At 42.9% G+C, this 25,669-nt stretch overlaps 1 protein-coding gene across 3 annotated transcripts; it reads left to right on the top strand.

Moving 5' to 3' along the window:
* On the top strand, positions 1 to 25,363 carry gprc5c (G protein-coupled receptor, class C, group 5, member C). 3 transcript variants are annotated; one of them, XM_085963790.1, is made up of 6 exons: positions 1 to 319; positions 432 to 535; positions 8,641 to 9,698; positions 11,787 to 11,890; positions 18,425 to 18,619; positions 21,414 to 25,363. In XM_085963790.1, exons 3-5 carry the CDS (start codon positions 8,687 to 8,689, stop codon positions 18,578 to 18,580), a joined length of 1,272 nt encoding a protein of 423 aa, XP_085819916.1. In that variant the 5' UTR covers positions 1 to 319; positions 432 to 535; positions 8,641 to 8,686; the 3' UTR covers positions 18,581 to 18,619; positions 21,414 to 25,363. The 3 variants fall into 3 exon arrangements, with proteins under 3 accessions (XP_085819916.1, XP_085819915.1, XP_085819917.1); XM_085963789.1 differs by having other exon boundaries at positions 1 to 535; XM_085963791.1 differs by lacking the exon at positions 18,425 to 18,619 and having other exon boundaries at positions 1 to 535.
* The last annotated feature ends 306 nt before the right edge of the window (positions 25,364 to 25,669 follow it).

Here is a 25,669-nt window from a genome sequence, read left to right as displayed (position 1 = left end):
AAAGGCTTGTCCTGCGGTAACAGCAGCAGAAATAGTTCCAGAGGAATGCATGGGGCGAGAGTTCCAGTGAAAAGAGCCTGAAAGAAGCTCTCGGCGATAAGGGTGGTTTTAAAGCAGGGATTGCGCTGGGTACCGAGGAGTACGTCATGCTGATGTCAATGCACGGGCTCAGCTGGAGAGGCAGAGAGTTGGAGCCCGGAGTGGGTCACTCATTCACTACGTGTGTGTGTGTGTGTGAGAGACTTACCTTAGTCTCCAAAAAGCTGCATTCCGTTGCATTATTAACCGAGCATATTATTGCTCCCTTCTACAATCATCAGTGAGTGCATTGAAATCCAGTGATTGCATTGAAACAGGACTTTTTTTTGCGGGGGGAGGGGGTGCAAGCCCCCAGTTGTAACTCAGACTTTTTACCTTTTATTGTTTTGGAGGAAGGCGCGGTGAAGCGTTGCAGGTCGCTGCTGCTGCTGGCGGTGGGACAAGCCGGGCTGGAAGTTTTGCTGCTGGAACTCCCGGGGCTGCCGGCGGAGCGGAGGTAAGAGCGCGCGCCCCGGGCAGTGGCTCCAGCCCGGCAGAGGCTTTGTGTTGTGTTGTGTTTTGTGTTTGCAAACAATGTTAACAAAAGGAGCGCTGCAAATCCACAAATTTAGAGATTGCAAAATTAATGTGTTAAACATTTAAAAATTCTTCAGGGGAAGAAAATGCGGCAGTATAATTTATTCTTTTTAAATTAAAGCATGAGTTGGCGTTCATATTCGGAGTTTTGCAAGTAAAGATTTTGATTTGTCATGAGCCTGAATGTACCTTTTCCGCCAGTGACTCAGTACAGTTCGGTATTTCTCTGCCGAGTGTTGTACAGCGGCAGGTCGTGCAGTCCACACTTGAGGACCTCTTGCCTAACCTGAATTCTAAAGTAGGATTTTAAATCATGTCGAGTAAGTTTTTGCACTCTTTTTTTTCCCCCCTCTGTTCTCCACTGATTTTTCTCCACCTTCCCCCCCCCCCCCTGATTCGTGGTGGTTCCCTCGCATCTCCCATGTGGAATGGTGTCCAGGGGTCCCTGTGAGTTGGCAACATTATTTTCAAAGCAGAAAGGTTCTCTCTGGTGGCTAGTCCCAGCGAATTGTAACCCCCCACCATTTTTAAATTTTGTAATTTGTTAGATCTAGCTTGGGTAGGAAATTTTCCCGCCGTGTTTACAATGTCATTTAACTCTTAGAACCTCGTAAGAATTAGCATTTCTATAGCGCCTTTCACGTTCGCAGAACATCCCAAAGTGCTTTACAGCCAGTGAATTACTTGTGAAATGTACTGCCGGTTGTTTTGTAGGCAAACACAGCAATTTGCGCAACGCCGGTGAGATAAAAGCTGAGGTAATATTTCTGTTTTGTGGTGTTTGAGCATTACACGGTGGCCAGGTCACTGGGGGAAGTCCCTGTTCCTCTTCAAATAATACAATGAGAGCGTTGATATCCATCTGAACAGGCACAATGCCCTGGTTTAACACCTCATCCGAAAAATATAGCATTCCCTCAGTACTGCACTAAAGTTTAAGTCAAAGTTATGTGCCGAAGTCCCGCAGTGGAGCTTGAACCCAAAACCTTCTAACTCCGAAGCAAGGGTACTATTGCTGTGCCAGGCTAACGCTTTCAAGAAAGTATCTTCCCCCTGAATAGTGATTCCTCACCTCCTGAAACTGGATACTGAGCAAGTTACCCAACTATTGGGAAAGCGTGGCCAAGCCTGACCCTGTTCTTCACTGTTTACATATGCGCACCTTTCAATCAGTAATGATTTTAATTTTCCTCTTTCTAGTCCTGGAGCATTGAGTCCGTTTGTTATGCTTCTAAAGCAGGTTTTGGTTTAGACTAGTTTCATTTTATCTAATATATCATCATTCTGGGCAAATGAAAATGTCATTAAATCTGACTTTTGTTTTTCATTGTATGGCACATTTTGCTGATGTTTGACACTCATCCTTTTTTTACATTGATCAGCAACAAAAAAACTTATAAAAGTGTAGGACAACATGCAGTCTGCTCTGTTACCAGATGGTAACACATTAAGAATTGATCTTCTGTAATTAACTTTAAGCTGAAGAACAAGATGTTCACCAGCGCTATTCAAATGTTAATTGTGCATTAGGACACCCTTCAGAGTGTACAATATCCACAAGTATAAATATTTCTTACCATACCCTGTTTTTGTGTGTTGTCTGTTGAAATACTGTATCAGGTAGGGGCAGACTATTTGGGCTGCTGTGGTCTAATCAAGCAATTTGATAAATAGTGATATCAGGATTTATTTTACTGACTTGTAAAGTAATGTTAAGGATGGAACAGTTCTAGCTTCTAACTTGCAAAAAAAAAACTAAGCTTTAAATTTAGCGCTTTTCGCACATACACTATCGGCAATGAACTGGCAGTTTGCGAATCGAAGTTATTTTCAATGAAAGGGAATTGGATGTATACTTGGAATTGGATGTATACTTGGAATTGGACATAAAAGATCCCACGGCACTATTTCAAAAAATTTACAGGGCTATGGGGAAAAGCAAGCTAATGGGACTAATTGGATAGCTCTTTCAAAGAGCCGCCTCAGACACAATGGCCGAATGGCCTCATTCTGTGCTGTAAGATTCTATGGGCTAGATCCTGACTTGGTGCGATAGTGTAAAACAGGTGATGGCAGTGAGCGGCCTGCGCGGGACCTTGCAGATGACCGCGCGGCCATGTGCGTCGCTGAGCGGGAGCCTTGCTTCAGAGTACCACGTTGTATGGGCAGTTCTGACACCAATCACTGAAACTGCAGCTTGATCTGGAGGTGGTCACTTGGGAGGGGAATTATTTCACTCACTAGGAGACTGTAACTACGGTTACAACCAACGCTCGGTGTGCTTAAGAGACTGTGAAATCTCACAAATCTCATTAGTAAATAACACACCGGGTCCGGCTCTAGAAATATATGCACGCTTGTTTTTGTTTTCATTGTTCAAGGTTCTAATGATCAAGTTTTAGTTTGAAGTCCCTGCAGTGAGGTGGGGAAGATTTTCCCCAGTTGGGTTCCTTGATCAACACTGAAGATGCGCTGTCCTATCGCAAAGTGTTTTTCATTTAAAAAAAAAAAATAAAATAAAAAAAAAAATGTAAATTACTCACTGAAAGATCAACATTTCCTTTGCGCAATCATAATTTGAGCACTAGGACAGTCAGCTCAAATTTGTCCGTCTTGGCTCAGTGGGCAGCTCTCTCTCTGAGTCAGAAGGCTGTGGGGTCAAGTCCCACTCCAGAGACTTGAACACAAAAATCTAGGCTGACACTCCAGTGCAGTGCTGAGGGAGTGCTGCACTGTTGCAGGTGCCGTCTTTCAGATGAGACGTTGAACCGAGGCCCCTGTCTGCTCTCTCAGGTGGACGTAAAAGATCCCACGGCACTATTTCAAAGAAGAGCAGGGGAGTTATCCCCGGTGTGCTGGCCAATATTTATCCCTCAATCAACATTACAAAAACAGATTATCAGGTTATTATCGTATTGCTGTTTATGGGAGCTTGCTGTGCACAAATTGGCTGCCGCGTTTCCTACATTACAACAGCGACTACACTTCAAAAGTACTTCATTGGCTGTAAAGCACTTTGGGACGTCTAGTGGTCGTGAAAGATGCTATATAAATAAGAACATAAGAAATAGGAGCAGAAGTCGGCCATTTGACCCCTCGAGCCTGCTCCGCCATTCAATAAGATCATGGCTGATCTTCTACCTCAACTCCACTTTCCTGCACTATCCCCATATCCCTTGATTCCCTTAATATCCAAAAATCTATCGATCTCTGTCTTGAATATACTCAACGACTGAGCCTCCACAGCCCTCCTGGGGTAGAGAATTCCAAAGATTCACCACCCTCTGAGTGAAAAAAATTCTCCTCATCTCAGTCCTAAATGGCTGACCCCTTATTCTGAGACTGTGACCTCGTGTTCTAGACTCCCCAGCCAGGGGAAACATCCTCCCTGCATCTACCCTGTCAAGCCCTGTAAGAATTTTGTATGTTTCAATGAGATCACCTCTCATTCTTCTAAACTCGAGAATATAGGCCTAGTCTACTCAATCTAGTACCCATCCCAGGAATCGTTCTGGTGAACCTTCGTTGCACTCCCTCTATGGCAAGTATATCCTTCCTTTAGGTAAGGAGACCAAAACTGTACACAATACTCCAGGTGTGATCTCACCAGGTCCCTATATAATTGCAGTTAGACATCTTTACTCTTATACTCAAATCCTCTTGTAATAAAGGCCAACATACCATTTGCTTTCCTAATTGCTTTTTTTCCCCTCATGTTAACTGTCAGTGATTCATGTACAAGGACACCTAGGTCCCTCTAAACACCAACATTTCCCAATCTCTCTCCATTTAAAAAGTACTCTGCTTTTCTATTTTTCCTACCAAAGTGGATAACGTTACATTTCTCCATGATATTCTATTTGCCATGTTCTTGCCCACTCACTTAGTTTGTCTATATTCCCTTGAAGCCTCTTTGCATCCTCCTCACAATTTACATTCCCACCCAGCTTTGTATCATCAGCAAACTTGGATATATTACATTTGGTCCCCTCATCCAAATCATTGATGTAGATTGTGAATAGCTGAGGCCCAGCACTGATCCTTGCGGTACCCCACTAGTTACAGCCTGCCAACCCGAAAATGACCAGTTTATTTCTACTCTGTTTTCTGTCTGTTAACCAATCCTCAATCCATGTTAGTATGTTACCCCCAATCCCATGAGCCCCAATTTTGTTTGATAACCTCTTGTGTGGCACCTTATCGAATGCCTTCTGAAAATCCAAATACACCACATCCACTGGTTCCCCCTTATCCATTCTGCTAGTTAAATCCTCAAAAAACTAACAGATTTGTCAAACACGATTTCCTTTTCATAAATCTGTGTTGACTCTGCCCAATCCTATTATTATTTTCGAAGTGCCCTGTTACCGCGTCCTTAATAATAGATCCTAGCATTTTCCCTACTTCTGATTTCAGGCTAACTGGTCTGTAGTTCCCCGTTTTCTCTCTTCCCTCCTTTCTTAAATAGCGGGGTTACATTTGCTACCTTCCAATCTGCGGAAACTGTTCTAGAATCTATGGAATTTTGGAAAATGACAACCAATGCATCCACTATCTCTATAGCCACCTCTTTCAAAACCCGAGGATGTAGGTCAAAACCCGAGGATGTAGGCCATCAGGTCCAGGGGATTTATTGGCTTTCAGTCTCATTAATTTCTCCAGTACTATTTTTTTCCTAATACTAAATTTCTTTCAGTTCGTCATTCTCACTAGACCTTTGGTTCTCCACTATATCCGGGAAGTTTTTGGCGTCTTCTGTGAAGACAGACACAAAGGTTTTTTTTTAAATTCTCTGCCATTTTCTTATTCCCCATTATAATTTCTTCTGTCTCTGCCTGTAAGGGACCCACATTTACTTTTGTGAATCTTTTCCTTTTTACATACCTATAGAAACTTTTATAGTCTGTTTTTATGTCTCTCGCTAGTTTACTCTCATTCTATTTTCCATTTCCTTATCAATTTCTTGGTCCTCCTTTGCTGAATTCTAAAATCCTCCCAATCCTCAGGCTTACTACTCTTTTTGGCAACATTATAAGCCTCTTCCTTTGATCTAATACTATCTTTAACTTCTCTTGATAGCCATGGTTGGACCACTTTTCCTGTGGGGTTTTAGTGCCTTAAAGGAATGTATATTTGTTGTAAATTATGTATTAATTCTTTAAATGCTAGCCATTGCTTGTCCACCGTCATACCTTTTAATGTAGTTTCCCAATCTACCATAACCAACTCGCCCCTCATACCTACGTATTTTGCTTTGTTTAGATTTAAGAGGCTAGTTTTGGATTTAACTAAATCACTTTCAAACTCAATATAAAATTCTATCATATTATGGTCACTCTTCCCTAAAGTCCCCTTTATTACAAGGTTGTTAATTAAACCTTTCTCATTGCACAATACTAGATCTAAAATAGTCTGTTCCCTAGTTTGTTCCTCAACACACTGATCTAGAAAACTATCTTGCATACATTCCATGAATTCATCCTCCACACTATTACAGCAAATTTGGTTTACGCAGTCTATATGTAGATTAAAGTCCCTCATGATTACTGCATTACCCTTGTTACATGCGCCTCTAATTTCCTGATTTATACTCTGCCCTACATTACAACTACTGTTTGGGGGCCTATAACCAACTCCTATAAACTGCTCCTTGCTGTATTACCCTTGTTACATGCGTGTTTAATTTCCTGATTTATACTCTGCCCTACATTACACCTACTGTTTGGGGGGCCTATAAACAACTCCCACCAATATTTTCTGCCCCTTGCTGTTTCTTGGCTCCACCCAAACTGATTCTATTTCTTGCTTTTCGGAGCTAAGATCCTTTCCCTCTACTCTCTTTATCCCATCCTTTATTATAAGGGCTACCCCGCCTCCTTTTTCATTTTGCCTATCTCTTCTAAAAGTTAAGTATCCTGGAATATTTAGTCCCCAACCGTGGCTACATTGCATCGATGATGGCTATTAGATCAAACCTATTAATTTCTATCTGCGCTATTAATTAATTTGTTTTGTTGTGAATGCTTCGTGCATTCAGATATAGTGCCTTTAGCTTTGACTTATTTCTATTTTTCCCTGATGTCACCTTAGTCACTGATGCCTTATTACCTTCCTGACCCACTCTGCCCCTTCCTGACCCACTCTGCCCCTTCCTGACCCACTCTGCTTATTTTTTACCCAAAACTCTACTCTGCTCTAGAGCCTAGACATTTCTCTCTCTGCTTTTAAATTTACTCTTTCCTGAATCCTCCCATGCCCCCTTCATTAGTTTAAAGCCCTGTCTACTGCCCTAGTTATTCGGTTTGCCAGGACACTGGTCCCAGCCCGGTTTAAGTGGAGCCCGTCCCAATGGAACAGCTCCCTCTTTTCCCCAGTACTGGTGCCAGTGCCCCATGAACTGAAACCCCTTCGTCCCACACCGCTCTTTGAGCCACGCATTTAAAACCTCTAATCTATTTATTCCTATGCCAATTTGCACATGGCTCAGGTAACAATCCAGAGATTATTACCTTTTGAGGTTCTGCTTTTTAATTTGGATCCTAGCTCCTCAAGCTCCCTCAGCAGAACCTCATTCCTAGTTCTACCTATGTCGTTGGTTCCTACGTGGACCACGACAACTGGATCCTCCCCCTCCCACTCCAAGTTCTTCTCCAGCTGCGAGGAGATGTCTTTAACCCTGGCACCGGGCAGGCAACACAACCTTCGGAACTCTCAGTCGCGGCTGCAGAGACCAGTATCTATCCCCCCTGACTATACTGTCCCCTACCACAACTACATTCCCTTTCATTCCCCCCACTTGAATGGCCTCCTGCACCATGGTGCCATGGTCAGCTTGCTCATCCATCCTGCAGGCTTTTCCCTCATCCACACAGGCAGCAAGAACCTCATACCTGCTGGGCAAGGGCAAAGGCTGAGGCTCCTCCAGCACTACACCTGGGGTCCACTTACCTGCCTGAGTTGCAGTCATACCCTCCTGTCCCTGACCACTAACCAGACCTGTACCACTACCTAACCTAAGGGGTGTAACTGCCACCTGGATCAAAGTGTCCAAGTAACTCTCCCCATCCCTGATGCCCTGCAATGTCTTCACCTCAGACTCCAGCTCAAAAACTCTGAGCTGAAGTTCCTCAAGATGCAGGCACTTACTGCAAACGTGGTTGTCCGGGACCACAATGCTCTCCACAAACTCCCACATGCTGCAGCTGAGGCACACCGCCATCCCTATATGACCTTGTTTTATTTATTTAAATTTGTAATTAGGTAACTTAGTTTACAGTCTAGTTTCTTGAGCACGCACTTGATCTAGATTAAGTTAAGGGTACTGAAATTAAATATCTACCTGTAACACAAAGCACTACAAGTAGTGTAGGCAAAAAGCAGCATCTCCTTCCCCCTCTTCTCCAAATTCCCACTCTTTCCAAATTCCCAAATAAAACACTCTGTTTGAATCCCGCTCTGTGCTCCGCAGACCTCTCTACTCTTTCTTTCCTTATTAAATTTCAGATGAACATTTGACCCATTGGATCTGGACTGGTCATTTGGGTTAGGTCAGCACCAGCGGACATTGGTGTCCACGGAAATGTAGCCCTGTATGACTCGGCTCTTTCAGGAAAGGAGTGGGGGAATGTGGCGGAGGAACAAACAGTGGGGGAAAAATAGACAGGCAGCCCTACCCCTTTGATAACTTAATTGCGCTCACATGTGCATGAAGCTTCTCGCACAGGGTAGTTCTTGTACAAGAGTACGTTTATTTTATTTTTTTAAACCTGAGGTGGCAACTTTCTGTTTTTAAAAATAACAGCGAAATGTTCCTGAGCATGTAATAAATAGTTTTATCCCAATGACTGGTTAGAATTTAAATTGTCATGATGTGTTTTATTTTAAAAGCGACAAAATTGTCATTGTCGATCTAAACAGTAATACCCACTTTCACATCTCCTTATTTCAGAACCAACGCAATAATCTTTCGATGCCAGATTGCAGTGTAATTTGGTAACCTGTACCCCGTGCTCTTTCCTTTTCTAGGTACGTGACGAAATCCATTTTCGGATCGGCTTAACTTGAGTCGAAGATGATGCCGAGCAGACTGCAGCCCCCTTTGTGGATCGGTCTCCTTCCTGTGACTGCGGCCGCTGCTCCAGCGGGCTGTGCTGCTAGCCTTGACTCGCTTTTCTTCAACCTCTGTGATTTATCAGCTGTCTGGGGGATTGTGTTACAAGCTCTAGCCAGTGCTGGCATCCTAAGTTGTTTTGTGCTCACATTGGTTTTATTAGCGAGCATACCCTTTATCCAAGACAGCAAAAAGAAGAGCACGATCGGGATTCAGCTTCTTTTCCTTTTTGGCACATTCGGGCTCTTTTGCCTGGTTTTTGATTTCATTATCAATAAGGACTTTGCGACCTGTGCGTCCAGAAGGTTCCTGTTTGGGGTTCTTTTTGGCCTCTGTTTTTCCAGCTTGTTGGCACACTCTTTCAGACTTAACTTGCTGGTAAGGAAAAACACTGGTCCTAAAGCTTGGCAGCTTTTTATCCTGGCACTCTCTCTCAGCCTTGTGGAAGTGATAATAAATACCGAATGGTTAATAATCACCATCGTAAGGTATAATGGCACCAGTTCTGCACCACTTGGAGATCCTTGCAATATTGCTAATATGGACTTTGCCATGGCTTTAATTTACGTGATGCTTCTCATCGTAATTACATTTGGTCTTGCTGTGTCCACTCAGTGGGGTAATTTTAAGCACTGGAAGAAACATGGCATATTTATCCTTGTCACAGTTTGCCTCTCTGTTGCTATTTGGATTGTCTGGATTGTGATGTATGTTTATGGGAATGACAAAGTAGGAAACCCAACCTGGAATGACCCAACGCTGTCCATTGTGTTGGCTGCCAATGCTTGGGTGTTTGTCTTTATCTACACAATCCCTGAGATCTGCCACCTGACGAGAGCTAGTATGGAGCAGAATTACGTTGAAGAGGTGTATCCAACAAGAGGAGTGGGCTATGAGACCATCTTAAAGGAGCAGCAAGCTCAACACATGTACATAGAAAACAAGGCCTTCTCAATGGATGAACCCAATGCAGGTTAGATACATTTTGTTCTGGGTCCTTCAAAGATCTGAGGTGTAGATACCATTTTGATGACCATCTGGTCTGGGGCTGTCTCTACTAGAAATCTGTACCAAGTATGAATTAACCAAACTTCCTTCAGCTGTATCAGGCAATTGGTTTGATTGCCGGGCAGTCCTGTGTGGCTTTACCACATCGTCAGCAGTGTAAGTAGCAGTCACCATTGTTGCATATTGTTCTCGATAATTACAGTAGCATTTGGAAGGTATTTTATTTAACCGTGCTGCTGCATTTAATTGTGTTGAAAGACAACTCGCCAGATTGGTAAGTGAGCACCAGCATTAAAAACGGACAACTGTATTGCAGAAGTTTGCACTGTAGTGTTTACAAATGTAGTTTCTGCTGCACCGCGACCGTTGAACTTTCTCTGAGGCCAAGAGGGAACAGATTACATGGACTTCTCAGAATGGACGTTCCGAAAAATGGGATTCCTGAAATCTTCCAAAATGACAGTGACATTTTAAAAAAGTATTAAAGAATTTAATTCTTTTACCATAATGTAATTATTTTTTTTAAAAACCCCAATAATTAGTAGCTGGCTGTCTCACATTATTGAATAGCTCTTTCCCAATCAGAAGTTCACAAGTTCACGTCCCACGGTCACCTGTCACTCAAACTTGCTTGTCCTCAGTTGGATTAGTCCTTCACAGGGCTGCAAGACAGAGCAAAGTGTTCCAGCTTTAAAAAAAAAAAGAGTTAAACCAGATGTCTGATTCAGGCTTTGGAAAAGATGCCCCGAAGCGGGTCAGTTTTAGGGGTATTGTCCTTAAAAGAGAACAGAGCTCCGACCATCCCGCCCTCCTGTCTGCAAGATTATGGAGGAAGCAATTTTACATGAAGAGAACATGGGGAAACAAATAATTCATCAGAAGAAACCAGGATTAGGATTTGTGTGTGGGTGACTGGTTTTTGTACGGCTGGCAGGCGTTCAATGCTGAAATTGTTATCACCCATTATAGCAGTGGGGGCGGGGGAAATAAAACCAGTGGAAACGAGAGAAGACATCTAACCTTGAAGTGTGGCCAGTTGCAAAGAATTTCACATCTGTGTTTTTATCACTGCCTCTTCTTGCCTCCCTGCCTCTCGGCTAGGGGCTGGAGTCCTGTATCAAAGAGCAGAAAGCTCCAGCGTTGCCTTAAATTAAATTTGATACCAAAAAAAAAACAATTAAGAGTGAGGCGGTCGTTCCACATTCGCCTCCTAACTCCCCTGTTTTACACATGTTGGTGGTCTAATCATCCTAAACCTTGGATTAATCCAGAGAATGCGAACTCAAATCCCAACATGGCATGTTGAGAATTTAAATTTTTTTTAAATTTGGAAATAAAAAGCTGGCACCAGTAAAAGTGCTCATGAAGCTATGCTGTCATGCATTGTAAAAATCCAACTGGCTCACTAATTTCCTTTAAGGAAGGAAACCTGCCCTCTTTACATGGTCTGGGCCTATACGTGACTCCAGTCCCACACCAACGTGGTTGACTCTAAACTGCCCTCTGGAGTGGCCTAGCAAGCCATTCAGTTGTTAAAGAAGGTGGCCCACCACCACCACCTTCTCCGGGCAACTAGGGATGACCCTGCCTGCGTCATTCACACATCCTAGGAGCAAATAAAAACACAGTTTTGGGTGCTCTCTGATAGCTGACCCAAGTGGCCATTATTTATTGCTGAGCTTTGGCAGTGAATGTCAGCATGCTAGGCAACTGCAGAGGGCATCACAGCTGACCTTGATCCCACCCTCGCCCAACCTCCAGCAGGGGTTAATGGATAGCCATCAGAAGCAGAAACCTTGGCCAGTTTTCCCCTCACAAACCCAAGAACATGCAGGCCAATGGCAGCATCCCTATTGCCCCTCCCCCAAGCTGAATTCAGTTAACACATCTGGAACTCAGTCAGCACACATCTGGAATTGAGCTTGAGAACTTGTAGCCGGTATGATTAAATTACTAGAGGGATTAAACGCACTGAGATCCCAATGACTCTTAAAATAAAGTTGTTGATTGTTTTTCTCTGGATAATATGACTTTGTCTATTTATTTTCCCCAGCAAACAAGCCCAAGTCGCCTCACAGTGGTTACACTGGTTACAATGGACAGCTCCGTAACAGCGTGTATCAGCCCACTGAGATGGCATTGATGAACAAAACCAATGTAAGTTATCTTAATTTATTGGCATTTTGAGGATCGTAACGATAAGGTTTCATTTCATATGTCTGGATGTGAAGCACAAATAATTTATTGACATATAGCAATGGTCAGAGAGGCGGGATTGGTAAATGAGTCACACAGGCTATTTCTGCACAAGAAAGTCGTCTTTGAATTTATTATTGATATTGACCTACCTTGGATTCACCAGCATTCACACACTATAAACACAATTGTTAACGTGTTAATCATTAGCCCGGTTGTTAGTGTGTAAGGGACTGCTGACTGGGGAGCTAGAGCTGATTTTACTTGCTTTAAAAAGCAGTTCTAGGAAAATCCAAGTTATGACCAGCAAAAAGACACACTTCCCCCAACTTCATCTCACTGTAGCTCCTGCTCATAATGGTGGACTGTGCTCTGATATGCAGGGTCAAGAGCTAAGACCATCTTCTGCTGCCTGACACAGTTTATTCAGAAGGAGACATTTGTACTCACTATATCCAATGTCTTTGGTGGGCTAAATGTGCACATGCAAATAATACCAGTTTCTCCAGCGAATAACCAGTAAGGTCCAAAGTTTGATCCCCAGTCTATGCAAACTTAGGGGTGTTATGATTGGCCTCTGCTTCTGTGCTGGAGAAAGGTGGGCAAAATCATCCAGTGTCCTGGTCCTGTTTATTGTCCAAAGACACCTTGTGCATTTCCGAATGTCGGGTGAGAACAGGGTTAAGCTTAGCTGAATTTAGCCTCCATAGTCAAATAACCTCCTTGCTGTCCAGACTCTCTCATGATTAATGGGCACTTGACTGTGATGCTAGAGGGCAGCAGACCGCCAGGGAATAGCACGCTAGCGAGAAGCAAGAGAGTAGAAACTCTAATTGGCAAAGTTCACATATATGAATGTTTAATTAATGCGCTCAGACTGCATTTAAAAAAAAAGCACACACACAGGAAATTAGAATGAGTCCATTAAGTGTTTGTATGTGAACTTCACCATCAGAAGTTCTACCCTAATGTCTTCAACAGACAGAGAGAAACAATTGAGAGAGACTCTGTGCCTTCACATTGCATCAGAATTAGTTACTATGTTTAAATATACAGTAATTGAAGGGTTAAGTTTGCAGTGTGCGGGACGTTAGTAAATGGCTACTAAAAACAGCAACTCCTAAGCTGCATGCTCGAGTTAAAATTACCACTACTTGATCTGAAACTAGAAGAGGCAGCGCTTTGCCGATTTATAAAGTGCTGCACTGTCAGATGCCGTCTTTCGGAAGAGACGTTAAACCAAGGCCCCCCCTCATCTGCCCTCAGGTGAACGTAAAAGATCCCACGGCACTATTTTGAGAAATACAGGGGAACTCTTCCCCAGTGTCGTGGCCAATATTTATCCCTCCTACCACATTACGTAATTATTTGATCATTATCACCTTGCTGTTTGTGGGAGCTTGCTGTGTGCAAATTGGCTGCTGCGTTTCCTACAGTGCAACAGCGACTACACTTCAAAAAGTACTTTGTTAGCTGTAAAGTGCTTTGGGACATCCTGAGGTCGTGATGGGCGCTACATAAAAGCAAGTTCTTTCTTTACCCACTTTTCTGTTCTATTCACTGCTTAGGCAGTGCTTTATGTTGAGGTGATACAGATGATATCCTGCCCCCAGATAACTCAACACTGACCACTGACTGAACCTGGTGCTTTCCTGCTCTGCCTCACTCGGGGATGGAGACTTCACCTCTGAGCCACCAAAGCAGATCTTTGTGCTTTTTTAAGTAAAGAAGGATTTTTTGTACTATGTTTAATTAGATTTTGATTGACAATGGAGTGTGATTTTGCTGTGGCAAAAAGCAATCAACTTTAAAAAAAAAAAAAAAAAAAAAATATCTGAGTCAACACTAAAATATTCTGGATCTGAAAAGTAGGAAAACAGTCCAGCACATCATCTCACGGTTTATATAAATTTACAAAGAACACTTAGGAGCTGCCAGTCAAAAAGAAGGGGGGGTCTGCCCATAAAACAATTAACACACCACATCACGCACTAACTGTGGTCCGTAAATTGCATTTGACAACAGGTGGGTTCAAACAACTAGTTTCGATGTTGAGATCCGATAAACAGTAGTAACGGTGTACATCATAAACTTTTCCAAATTAGGGGCAAAACTGTATCAAAACTTGCATTGAAATATTTATCGCCTCTATCAAAATGAGTCTATGCAACGAGCACAAAGTTGGAGAGCGATTACGTCAGGAATCTTGTTTGAGAAACTGAAGACCTGTTGCTTACTTTAATTATCTGTTTCAGAAAGAGGGAGCTCTGTGTGCTAGGTTTTGACTGTGAGTTCATGTGAAAATCTGTTCTTTCTCGGTGAGCTGTACCACCGTAAAGGTTCACAAGAATTATGTCTTCCCCCCCCCCCCCAGCTATTTCTCTCTTTTTTAGCACTGCTGGCATCTAACCACTGTACTTGTCTGTCGTACTCCTGTGTGTCTTTATCATCTGACGGCACTTGTCAGAAACCTTGGCTGCAGAGTGTGTGTTATTAAGATTGACCTGTTTTGTGTAGGAAGATGCAACGTTGTCTTATAACCTTGAAGCTGATGTTGGTACATTGCTGCAATTCCTTTTCTCTGAAGTCTTCTAAGACATGCACTTTTCTCTGCCTCTATAAATAGCAGCATCTGTCAATCTCGCCACAATTTGAAGTGTTTCTGGCGCGGTTTGATTTTTGCAGGGGTTTTTTTTACATTATAATTCAGTTTAAGAAAATGAAACGAGAAGAAGAAAGTTGGTAACACCTGAATCTTCCACCCCACACGCCCACCAATACTACAGTTAAGATCTTGTTCTAATTTAATTTGAGTTTAGAGTTTCCCTTTAGGCTCCCCTGTATCAAGACGCCACCTCCTGAACTGGGAAAAGACCCAAAGGATCTGTGCCCGCACCTCTCACTATGCTTCTCTTCTGCCAAGAGCTAGGAGCTTTCGAATATTGACGGAATGATAACTTACCCTCAGAGTGCCCCTTCCCAACCTTTGCTCAGTCTCGGCACTTCCCAGCTGAGATTGGAAGGTCACCATGAGACTGAAATCGCAGGCGTGATCCCACGTCTTGTCTGATAACGGTGCTCAGTGCATCAGTAACAAATTGCACAGCATCACCGGACACTTGTTACGGTTCAAATATTTAACAAGACACTAAACTGTGCAACATGACACTACTTTGACCTGTGCGGTTAGGTTTGCTACGGGAAGTTAATGCTGAACTTTTGCATCAACATATAATGGTTTTTTATAACTTGGCACTTCATTTAAGAAACGGGTGGGGGAGTAGAAACTGCCTCTAATCTTGCTGGCTTTATTCATTTATAGAAAATCACTTTCAATGACAAATGTGCTGTATACAACAACTACTTGCATTTATGTAGAAATGTGTCCCAAGGTGCTTTACAGAGTAATAATGAGAGAAATGGATGCCAAGACAAAGAAGATGATATTGGGAGAAATTAGGAAAAGTTTGGTTAAAGAGGTGGATTTTAAGGAGGACCTTAAAGGAGGAGAGGGAGGCAGGTAGAGAGGCAGAGGGTTTAGGATGGGAATTTGAGCAGTGTGGGGCCTATTGAAGGCACAGCCGTCAATGCTGAGGTTAAAGGAGGGAGGGAAGCAGAAAACGCCATGTCAGAGGAACGGAGAGTTTGGGGATGATTGTAGGGCTGGAGAAGGGTTAGAGAGATAGGGAGGGGTGTAGCTATGAAGGGAACTGAATGAGAATTTTAAATTGGAGCCTTTTGGGAGCCAGAATCCAGCATAGGTCAGCAAGGACAGGGGTGATTGGTGAGCGAGACTTGATGCAGGATAGGATACGGGCAGCAGAGCTTTGGTTGAGCTGAAGGTTATGGAGGGTGGGAGGGCGGGCAGGAGAGTTTTGGGTGGTCAAGTCTAGAAGTGACAAAGTAATGGATGACTGCTTCAGCGGCAGATGAGCTGAGGCAGGTGGGCGATGTTAGAGGTGGAACTAGACAGTCTTTGTGATGGAGATGATTTGGGACCAGAATCTCACCTTGGGGATGAATAGGATGCTGAGATGGCAAAAAAAGTTTGATTCAGCCTGAGGCAATGGCCTGGGAGGAGGATGGTGGTAAGGATATGGAGTTTGTAGTGAACGGCAAAGACAATGCCTACAGTCTTCCTAATGTTTAACTGGAGGCAATTGCAGCTTAGCCAAGAATGGATGGTTGGGCAAGCGGTCTGATAGCACTGAGGCAGTGGAGGGGTTGAGAGAGGTGGTAGAAAGGGTGAACTGGATATCGCAGTATACATGTAGAAGCTGATCCCCTTGTCTGCAGATGTTGTCACCAAGGGGTATCATGAAGGTGGGAGAGCGTGTAGAGAAGCCATTGCCGGAGATGATCTGGCTACGATTGAATAGATAAAAGTGGTAACCAAGCGAAGGCAGTCCCACAGAGCTGGACATTTTCTAAATGGTAACCATGCACAGATACCTCTGTCTTGCCATATGGTGTTAAATGCAGTGTAAAAGGGAAGATCATGGACAGCTACAGAGCCACGAGACTCTTAAATGGCTGAAAGTGTCACTGTTGTAGTGCTCCATCCTCTTGAGCTGTAACTGCTACAAGAGTCTTGTACATCAACGGCAATTTTGTAAAAAAAAATTCTATCGAAGGAAAGAGCTTTTTGCAAATAACTTGTGACCAATGTTGCCCCTAAGGTGCGCGGCTGCACAGTAATCTCAAAGGTCCCGCGCAGGCCGCTCACCGGCTTTACGTTGTAAGTGCCGCGCAGGCACGGAAATTTAAAGGGACCGCACATTAAAAGAAACCGGATGCGCAGCTTACCGGGAACATTGCTTGTGACTGTTTTGCTTTTTCCTCCCATTTCAAAAAAGAATATAGTACCAGTGGGATGGTTAAAGTGGCGATGCAGCTGTTTAGCCAGGTGCTGTGCTGAAAGAATAGCTGAGAGCTGGAAGGGTTTGCATGACCTTGGGAAAAGTGCTTATTTACCGTGCTTACTTGACCAGCATACACTCGTGCAGCCTTGGGTTTGGTGTATCTTTAACGTGATGGGAGGCCATGTAAACTATTTACTCTGACATTTTAGTCTGAACTATCGCCATGGCCGTTCAAGGATGGCCGTATACCTGTACAATATCGAAGCAAGCGCGCTTAAATAGCGCAGCCTTTTTTCATAGACAGCAGAGCAGAATCATGGACGTGTATCGCAATAAAGTTTACAGAGCAGCAAATAGGCACAATGCTGAGAAGCCTGTATCAACACATGGGATTGGCTGGAAGCTCGGTTTGTTTTCCATGACAGTGTAAAATCAGATGACTATTGAGCACAGCTCGAGGTATTTGCAAGGGTCCTTTTATATATGGTGTAATGATAACCGTGTATTTTCTGTTTTTGATGAAGGCTGCCTTTTTCCCCATTTGAGCTGCTGTTTCTTTGCTTCGCTGGTGCGCCCTTCACCCTTTCATCACTCCTGCCAAAGTCTGCTGGCAAGGAACAAAGAGATACTGTAAAAGTGAAGTATAAGCTCGCCCTGAGATTTAATGTCGGATGTCCAAATTCAACAAACAAGTATTTTCATTTTGTAAATCTTAGCGATGCAGGCCAGCTCCGTCATTCTGCTCTCGTGCTTTAGTTCCCTGCCGCTGGTTGTGACCTTGCTAGTTGCACCTGATATTAAACACTGCAGCAACTGTCAGGACAGGAGCTGTTGAACAATTATTTTATGCCTGGTACCAGACGCTCCAGTTGTTGCAGACGTGTATTCCCTTTTGCTAGATCATGGAAGTCCTACAGAATTTTCACCTTTTTTTAATTTAATTTCAAAGACATGAAATGTAACGGAGAGATTTTCAAAGTATCAATGGATATTGCACAATAAATAGGCACACTGGGTTAAATGCAAGAATTTCTATAAGTAAAATCAAGTAAATTTATATAAACTGTTGTTTAAAAAAAAAAGGTAGTCTGTTTTACTATCGCCATATTGAAAATAAATCTGCTCTTAATTTTTTTTAAACAAGGTTAGTTCATCTCTGAGGTAAGGAATAGAAGGAGGTGTGATCAATTAGCGGGGTCTGACCTGATCAGGATACTTGGTCGGAACAGGTTGGATACCATGTTTGAGTGTGACCAGCACCGCTCCATTACTGTTACAGTCTGACATTCTGGCCTCGAAGGTCGGATGCGCCCATTGTTGGGCATGTGGGTGGGGGGGGGTGGTAATACAGAGAAACCACCGATAACATTCCGACAGATAAGCTTTAATAGTTCTATTTATAATAGCTCTACATCATTTGTACCAAAATGCAAACCATGTAATACTAGTTAGCTTTCTTAATTTATGTGTGCACAATTGTTTTGCGTAGACATTTTGCATACTGATAGTTTTAGAAGTGTTTATTTTCGTTACACCCCCCACGTTACGGGTGCTCACACTGTAACCTCGGCATGTTCATCATTTTTTCTTTATTCATAGATTTACCTCATTGCTTTTTGTTTTGTTCTTCAAGCCGTTAGAAAATCCCTATGACCATTATAGCCCGAGGGTCACCATTAACCAGTCGGCGTTTTCCAGTAACGCCTCCACTCTCCGTGCAGAGGATGCATTCACAGCTGGGAGCAGGCAGCCTGCCCAACAAGAGGGCAGCAATGGACGGACATTTTAACACCTACTTGCATGGCTGCAGAGAGACGACCGACAAAATGTATGACTTTCAATCTGTGTGTGTGTGTGTGGCTATCCTAGGGATGCCTAGGCAACGTGCAAATGAAGTTGTTGGCCAAGTAGAACTAATCGACTACTAAGTGTCAGAGGTCAATGCAGGGGGATGCATGTTGATATGACCAGATGAGAAACAAAGATAACATGCTGGTGTGGGGGAGGGCTATTGGGTATGTCTTTGGGCTGATACCCTAACACTTTAGACTAGATACCCTCACATTTACAGGTCTAAAGATATCTCGTGTCCTCAGCTACATTTTTCTATTCGAGGTCGAGCTGCTTTTATTTTCAGCTCTGAAACGAACTCGTCCTGTCCAAGAATTATGAACTCGTGGGACACCTTACCTTCCCCGGTCTTTCCTTCATCCTACAACTTGCAGACTTTTAAATCGAATCACATGACCTCGTCTATTCTTTCCAGCCTGTGTGATGCCTACACTGGCCCTGGAGTCCTCCTCTAAAAAGAAAAGACAGATGCCTCCCATCAAGGCCCCAACAGGCAAAGGGTCCAATAAGAACAGAAGAAATGGGAGCAGGAGTCGGCCATTTGGCCCCTCGAGCCTGCTCTGCCATTCAGTAAGATCATGACTGATCTTCTACCTCATCTCCACTTTCCTGCACTATCCCCATATCCCTTGATTCCCTTAATATCCAAAAATCTATCGATCTCTGTCTTGAATATACTCAACGACTGAGCCTCCACAGCCCTCTGGGGTAGAGAATTCCAAAGATTCACCACCCTCTGAGTGAAGAAATTTCTCCTCATCTCAGTCCTAAATGGCCGACCCCTTATTTTGAGACTCCTCAGCCAGGGGAAACATCCTCCCTGCATCTACCCTGTCAAACCCTGTAAGAATTTTGTATGTTTCAATGAGATCACCTCATTCTTCTAAACTCTAGAGAATATAGGCCTAGTCTACTCCATCTCTCCTCATAGGACAATCCCCCCCATCCCAGGAATCAGTCTGGGGAACCTTCGTTGTACTCCCTCTATGGCAAATATATCCTTCCTTAGGTAAGGAGACCAAAACTGTACACAATACTCCAGGTGTGGTCTCACCAGGGCCCTATATAATTGCAGTAAGACGTCTTTACTCTTATACTCAAATCCTCTTGTAATAAAGGCCAACATACCATTTGCTTTCCTAATTGCTTGCTGTACCTGCATGTTAACTTTGTGATTCGTGTACAAGGACACCCAGGTCCCTCTGAACACCAACATTTCCCAATCTCTCGCCATTTAAAAAAAAAAAAAAAAAATACTCTGCTTTTCTATTTTTCCTACCAAAGTGGATAATAACCTTACATTTCTCCACATTATATTCCATTTGCCATGTTCTTGCCCACTCACTTAGCCTGTCTATATCCCCTTGGAGCCTTCCAGTGACAAAACCATGTGTTGCAGCTGTGGGGCATGATGCACAAGCTGTGCATGGAACTTTTGGAATACCCTCCCGACCTTTCCTGTAGGCCCTGTGTTTGTTTATTACTTAACTGTATCTAACTAGTATTTTTGGAAAATCTGCAATTGATTAAAGGTTTTGAATCTGTTCCAATCCTCTTCCATCTACTCCCATGGCCCATTTGTGGTTCTGAATCAAAGTTTGCGGGCAAAAAAATCCCAATAAATGCACATTATGCCCGTCTGCTCCTTGCTTCGAAAGCCTCAGCACAGACGTACCCACATAATTGCTGGTGCTCCTAATTTAGGTTTGTTCAGCTGAATGGAGGCAGGAGCCAGGCATCATTATGAAGAGGAGCAGGTCGCAATCTGTTACCAGCTTTACTGAGTGCCTCATGCTGTTTAATTTATATTCTAATCCTGTTCTCTAGGAGGCTCTTTTAAATTCCTAGAATGGCTCTTAAATTGTGTGTAACCGCCCCACATGGTGCAGTGAACATTGAACTTAGACAGTCGCAGATACTTGCATCAGCTTTACAAATTTTTTTTTTTGAACCAGATCATTTCAGTACAGATACTCAGGGTATTTTTTGGACTGAGCAATGGGATGTGTTAATATTCTAACATGCAACTGTAACACTTCCAATTAGTCCTGGATTTATGTTGCTTTGGTTTTTTTACTGGGCCACTTGACTTTTTTCCCAAAATATACATTCAAATTTGCCCCCACCCCGTCAAAAATTCAACCACAAACTTCAGATAAAGGTTCTTTGACAGGCCAGGATATATTTTTCCAGTTCACACTCCCGGTGAGGCGTTTTCCCTTCCCTCTCCCCGGAACTTCTGATTCGTGCTGCCGATGCGTGAGGTTCTTTGCCAGCTGCGAATTCGTAAGATTTGCCCCCCCCTCCCCCATCTCAGAATTTTTTTTTTTTTTTTTTTTTAACGTGCTTATTACGCCTTTTGCCGTCTAAACAATAGGGATAAGCGTTTGTCTGTGTGCTTTGTGTAGAAATATCATAAATGGGTTTGAAGATTAAGGGATATTGTTGAAAATTAAAAAAAATACAAATGTAGATGAATTGCGGGATTTTGCTGCCAAAAATGAGTGAAATCATACATCGAATGACACTAGGAAAAAGTGAGCAGAGAGAATCTTCTCAAGCACCTTGATAACCGTCACTACACATCGAGACCAGAGGAATTCTTAGCCCACAGAACCTGTGCGCCGTGTGTGTGTATATCCAATATGTTACTAACTTTAACATTTTAATTTTGGGAGAACACACTTCTAGTAAAATTATGTCGGATTTTTTTTCTCCCCCTTTCATTCCCAACAGCCTTAACAACCCATCTTTTCTCTTGATGTAAACAGGTCAACTCCCAGTATGGAAAATCTCTGTGGTGAAAGGAGTCTCTCTGTCGACCCTTCATGACGTAAACCAAAAACTGAAACTTCAGGCCTTTGCTGATATTTTTTTTTATTCTGTGAGCGACAGCGGATCAGAGGGAGGAACATCCTGTGGACTGGGCACTTACCGGAAAATGAAGCGGATCATTTACTGTCACATACCGTACAACTGGGTTTAAGCATTGCTTAGTAACTACGAGTCAGCCACAGTGAGCAGGTAACTGCATAAGGCAGCGTGGGGACTGAACTGTCGCTGTGTGTCCTCTATGCACATTGAGCAATATCTTCATTGTTTTTATGAAATCGGCTGAACAGATTTCCCAAACCCACGACCTCTACCACCTAGAAGGACGAGGGCAGCAGGCGCATGGGAATACCATCACCTCCAAGTTCCCCTCCAAGTCACGTGCCATCTTGACTTGGAAATATATCGCAGTTTCTTCATCATCACTGGGTCAAAATTCGGGAACTCCCTCCCTAACAGCACTGTGGGAGTACCTTCACCACACGGACTGCAGCGGTTCAAGAAGGCAACTCACCACCACCTTCTTAAGGGCAACTAGGGATGGGCAATAAAATGCTGGCCTTGCTAGCGATGCCCACAAATAAAAGCAAATGTAAAAAATATGATGTAATAAGACAATAATCACATGCTGACAATTACCTTTCCAGTGCAACTCCTTGTAAATTTGCTTATGGCAACCACCTGTATCGCTCTCCCGCCTCCCGAATCACAAGCAGGGAGTTGCGGGATACAGATTCCCATCAGAAGAGCAATGAAGACGCGCTAGCTAAGGCTAAAGAAGAAAACCAGAAATCTGCAGTGAAAACAGATTGTTCAGCATCTAAAAGGGAGATGGCTTAATGTTTTGTGTGGACTCCTTTATCAGACTACCATTTGTTCCTGTGACATAATTCAGTCACAATACTTAAGCTTAAAGTGGACCATTTCTGTTTTAAGTCCTCTGAAGAATATCAACTGATGGGCTCTGTTGGAATGTAACACACATCTAGGAATGGCCTGTGCTCCTTCAGGTTACAGTTGTGCTGTGTTGAAATTCAGTCAATGTTATTCGTTTAGTGTTACAGACTAGTACAGAATTTGACATCTTATTTTGCAGTGCAGGCTCAAAGCACACAGCCTGCGACAGAATCTTAAGATGCTGGTCACACAAACTGCTGTGAATCGATCAAAATTAATCAAACCAAAAACAAATGGTTTTTTTTCAATGCAAAGCGCTGCTTTCTGAAGCAACAATGTTCAATTTTGTTGGCAAAAAAAAATAGCATCTTTCGTTAGTGTAATTATCTTTGCATTATGTGTACAAGTGACGACATGACACAGTCTGTATTATTCCACGGGGATACTCTGTACCGATCTATACTGCTCCATGGGGATAGCCTACAAAATCGAAATCTATCGCTGAAGAATATGATTGAGAGATTCGAGGCATTCCTCAGGGCTGTATTTTCCTCTGCCTGTAAAGTATAACAAAAAATTAGATGTGATTTAAAGAGTAGGGCTACAGCAGGACAGAGCAGATAACAAACTGTTTTTACTGCTACTCTACACCTTGCTCCCACGCTAAAATGCGGTTACAAAAGCTAGCCCACAAGAAATCCTTGCGCACCAGCGACCTGTTCAACCTGTGCGGACTTCTTCTTCAAACCGAACAGTGGACGCACAGTGGCCCAATTTTCTGCATGCGCACTCGGAGCACACATCCGGAAATCATGGACTGACTGGAGGATTGTGCAGAGTGCGCTCGTGATTTACTGATTTGTGCCCCTTGACTAGTGAGACTTCGCGCCAGAGGTGTGCATTCAGCATGTCGGCTGTATCTAGGTTTCGGCTTCAGGGAACTATGGCAGATGGTGCTGTGCTTTTGCCCTGAAAACCACTAGGTTCTCCCATCTTCTGTGAAGGGAACAGATAGGACATTATTAGCACCTAAGCATGGTTCTCCATTTAGGTATTGTCTTTTCAGCACATGACCTATTGATCACTTGTACATGTGGACACTTGAAAGCATTATTATGTCTGTCCTTCATCTTCATTTTAAGAAAAGCTAATGTGCCATCTGGCATTACATGCATTGATTTGACTTTATTACTTTTATTTCATTGCACATTCTTAACAACTCACAGTTAAAAGCATCTGTTATTTATTCTTCAGTTCCATACTGGTTGTAATGCTCTTGCCTTACTTTGGTGCTCCTTTTTTAAAATCATGGAACTTTTTACAGACTTCGTCCCAAACACTCTTTATTGTAAACGCAAAGTTGACCCAGTGGTTAATGTTATACATCGACCTGCTGCCATAATCTCAGTCCAGTGTAAATTTATATACTTAAACCCACCCCCACTATCTATGAAGGACTCCATTTTCTGAGCACTGCAATGAGCAGTAAATTGGCGGTTGGCGATTTTCCATTCCATTGACGGGCAGTCGATCCACACCCAGCAATTTACTACCTGCGCCAAGAGTGAAAATCAGCCCCTCCGCGGTCGCTGTGCCATTTTGACCAACTCTGGTGCGATCCCGAGCTGGGTGCTGAAATTGTTTTGATTTATACCGTTAAAGGCTGCAATTTGGATGCTTGAGAAGTATGTAAGTAGCCGTACTACAGGTGTGTTGTGATTGGCGGCTTGCCTTCCATTCCTGATAATCGAAGTTGGATTACATACTAACTTTAGCAACAAAATCGTGTACTTGCTGTCTTCTTTTGGGAATTCCCATTTTTTACAAAAGAGGAAAATATGGCCTTTAGGTTTTTTTTAAAAATTAGGAGCTCAGCAATAATTTTTCTGTTTTCCTGAACTCAAAAGTTGGTTGAATCATTGCAAGTTGTAAGAGCTTCAGTACCTATATACCTATGCTATCCAAAGAATAGACTTTCTAAGCAGTGGATATATTGTATATTCTGTGGCATTTTAGCAGTTATGCTTTTTTACATGTTTTACATTTAGAGCCTTTTTTATTCTTAGTACGTTTTAGCGATGTGTTGACTGCACATTTTGCTGTAAAATATGACTTAAGTCGCATCAGTATAGCAATTGCACCCATGTTTTTCATGTATATTTAAATCAGAATGATATAAAACTCATAGGAAGTGATTTACACATCAGTATCATTAGAAGACTTAAATAGGCATCCCATTGCCACTTGTATAACCGATTTTGTTTTTATTTTGTATTTATTTTGTCACCGTTAACATATACAAATATTTATATGCAGTAGGATTGATCAGCTGGCATCCTGCAATTCTAAGTTTCCATTCAGCAATGCATCTTTGAGCTAATTATCCATAATCCTGTGCGAGTATATGCTGGAATGACCGTCAGCGCACATTTCCGCCCTCACCGTGTGTGTGTTTTTGTTACTGTAGTCCTCTGCTGCCCTTCCCTTTTAGAATGAACTTTACAGCATTTACACTGAGCTTGGTTAGAAAAGGGTCGAACATGGCATTCCACTAGGAAACAGATTCCTGGAGACCCTTCTCTGCCTCTCCCCTTTTAAGGAAAAACGTGAAGGAGGAAATCCCTACCCCAGGTGCAAATGCCAGTAAAGGCCCGCATTCCAATTCAGGTCTCCCGGTCGAGAATCTAACCGAGCCGATGAGCTAGCTAGTCTTATTCCATGCTCGTCTTGCTGGGTTGTATAGCTAATGCATTTTTAATAGAGATCATTTAGAGTAGCTATTGTGGACATTTGCCTGGAAGCTCAGAATTTGAATTATAGAACTCACGTGGCACGTTACATCTGTCTGGAATGGAAACGCTGTTGTTGCTTATCCAATGATGAGTGAAATTTAGAGTTCCTGGGCTATTTAACCCTTTCTTGTGATCTGTATAAACATCCTCTGTTGCCATTATTGTACTGAATATCCACAATATATATTTTTCAGCTGTTATGGTTGTGTGTTTCTTAAAGGAAGTCACTTTGCAAATGACTATGAAAATAATCACTGGGATGTAACTAGACAGCAACATCCAAACATCAACGTAAAGCCAAGACATCTTGATAATTGTCTTGACTGTGTTGTACTACAGGGTCTTCCTACTTTAAAGCTGCATTTTGCTTAAAATAAACCCTTCTTTACATTTCTTTCTCCCACAGAGCCTCTTTGAACAACAACATAAATTCCTATAATGCTCTTTGTATTGAGCCCCCAACGAGCGCCGGTATTGGCTAGGCTGACACTCTCCAGTGCAGTGCT

This window comes from Somniosus microcephalus, chromosome 21, assembly GCF_052327205.1.
Source record: "Somniosus microcephalus isolate GS21.2 chromosome 21, FLI_Smic_1.0, whole genome shotgun sequence".
In the NCBI taxonomy this organism is placed as follows: domain Eukaryota; kingdom Metazoa; phylum Chordata; class Chondrichthyes; order Squaliformes; family Somniosidae; genus Somniosus; species Somniosus microcephalus.
The sequence above is the reverse complement of the archived record's forward strand: the minus strand, read 5'-3'. Positions and strand labels throughout refer to the sequence as shown.

Bases quoted from the DNA above. Each gene is read 5' to 3' on its own strand.
- gprc5c (XM_085963790.1), top strand. From the start codon at position 8,687: ATGATGCCGAGCAGACTGCAGCCCCCTTTGTGGATCGGTCTCCTTCCT. The intron at 9,699-11,786 runs GTTAGATACATT...TATTTTCCCCAG, and splicing joins AATGGATGAACCCAATGCAG to CAAACAAGCCCAAGTCGCCT. The intron at 11,891-18,424 runs GTAAGTTATCTT...TTGTTCTTCAAG, and splicing joins CATTGATGAACAAAACCAAT to CCGTTAGAAAATCCCTATGA.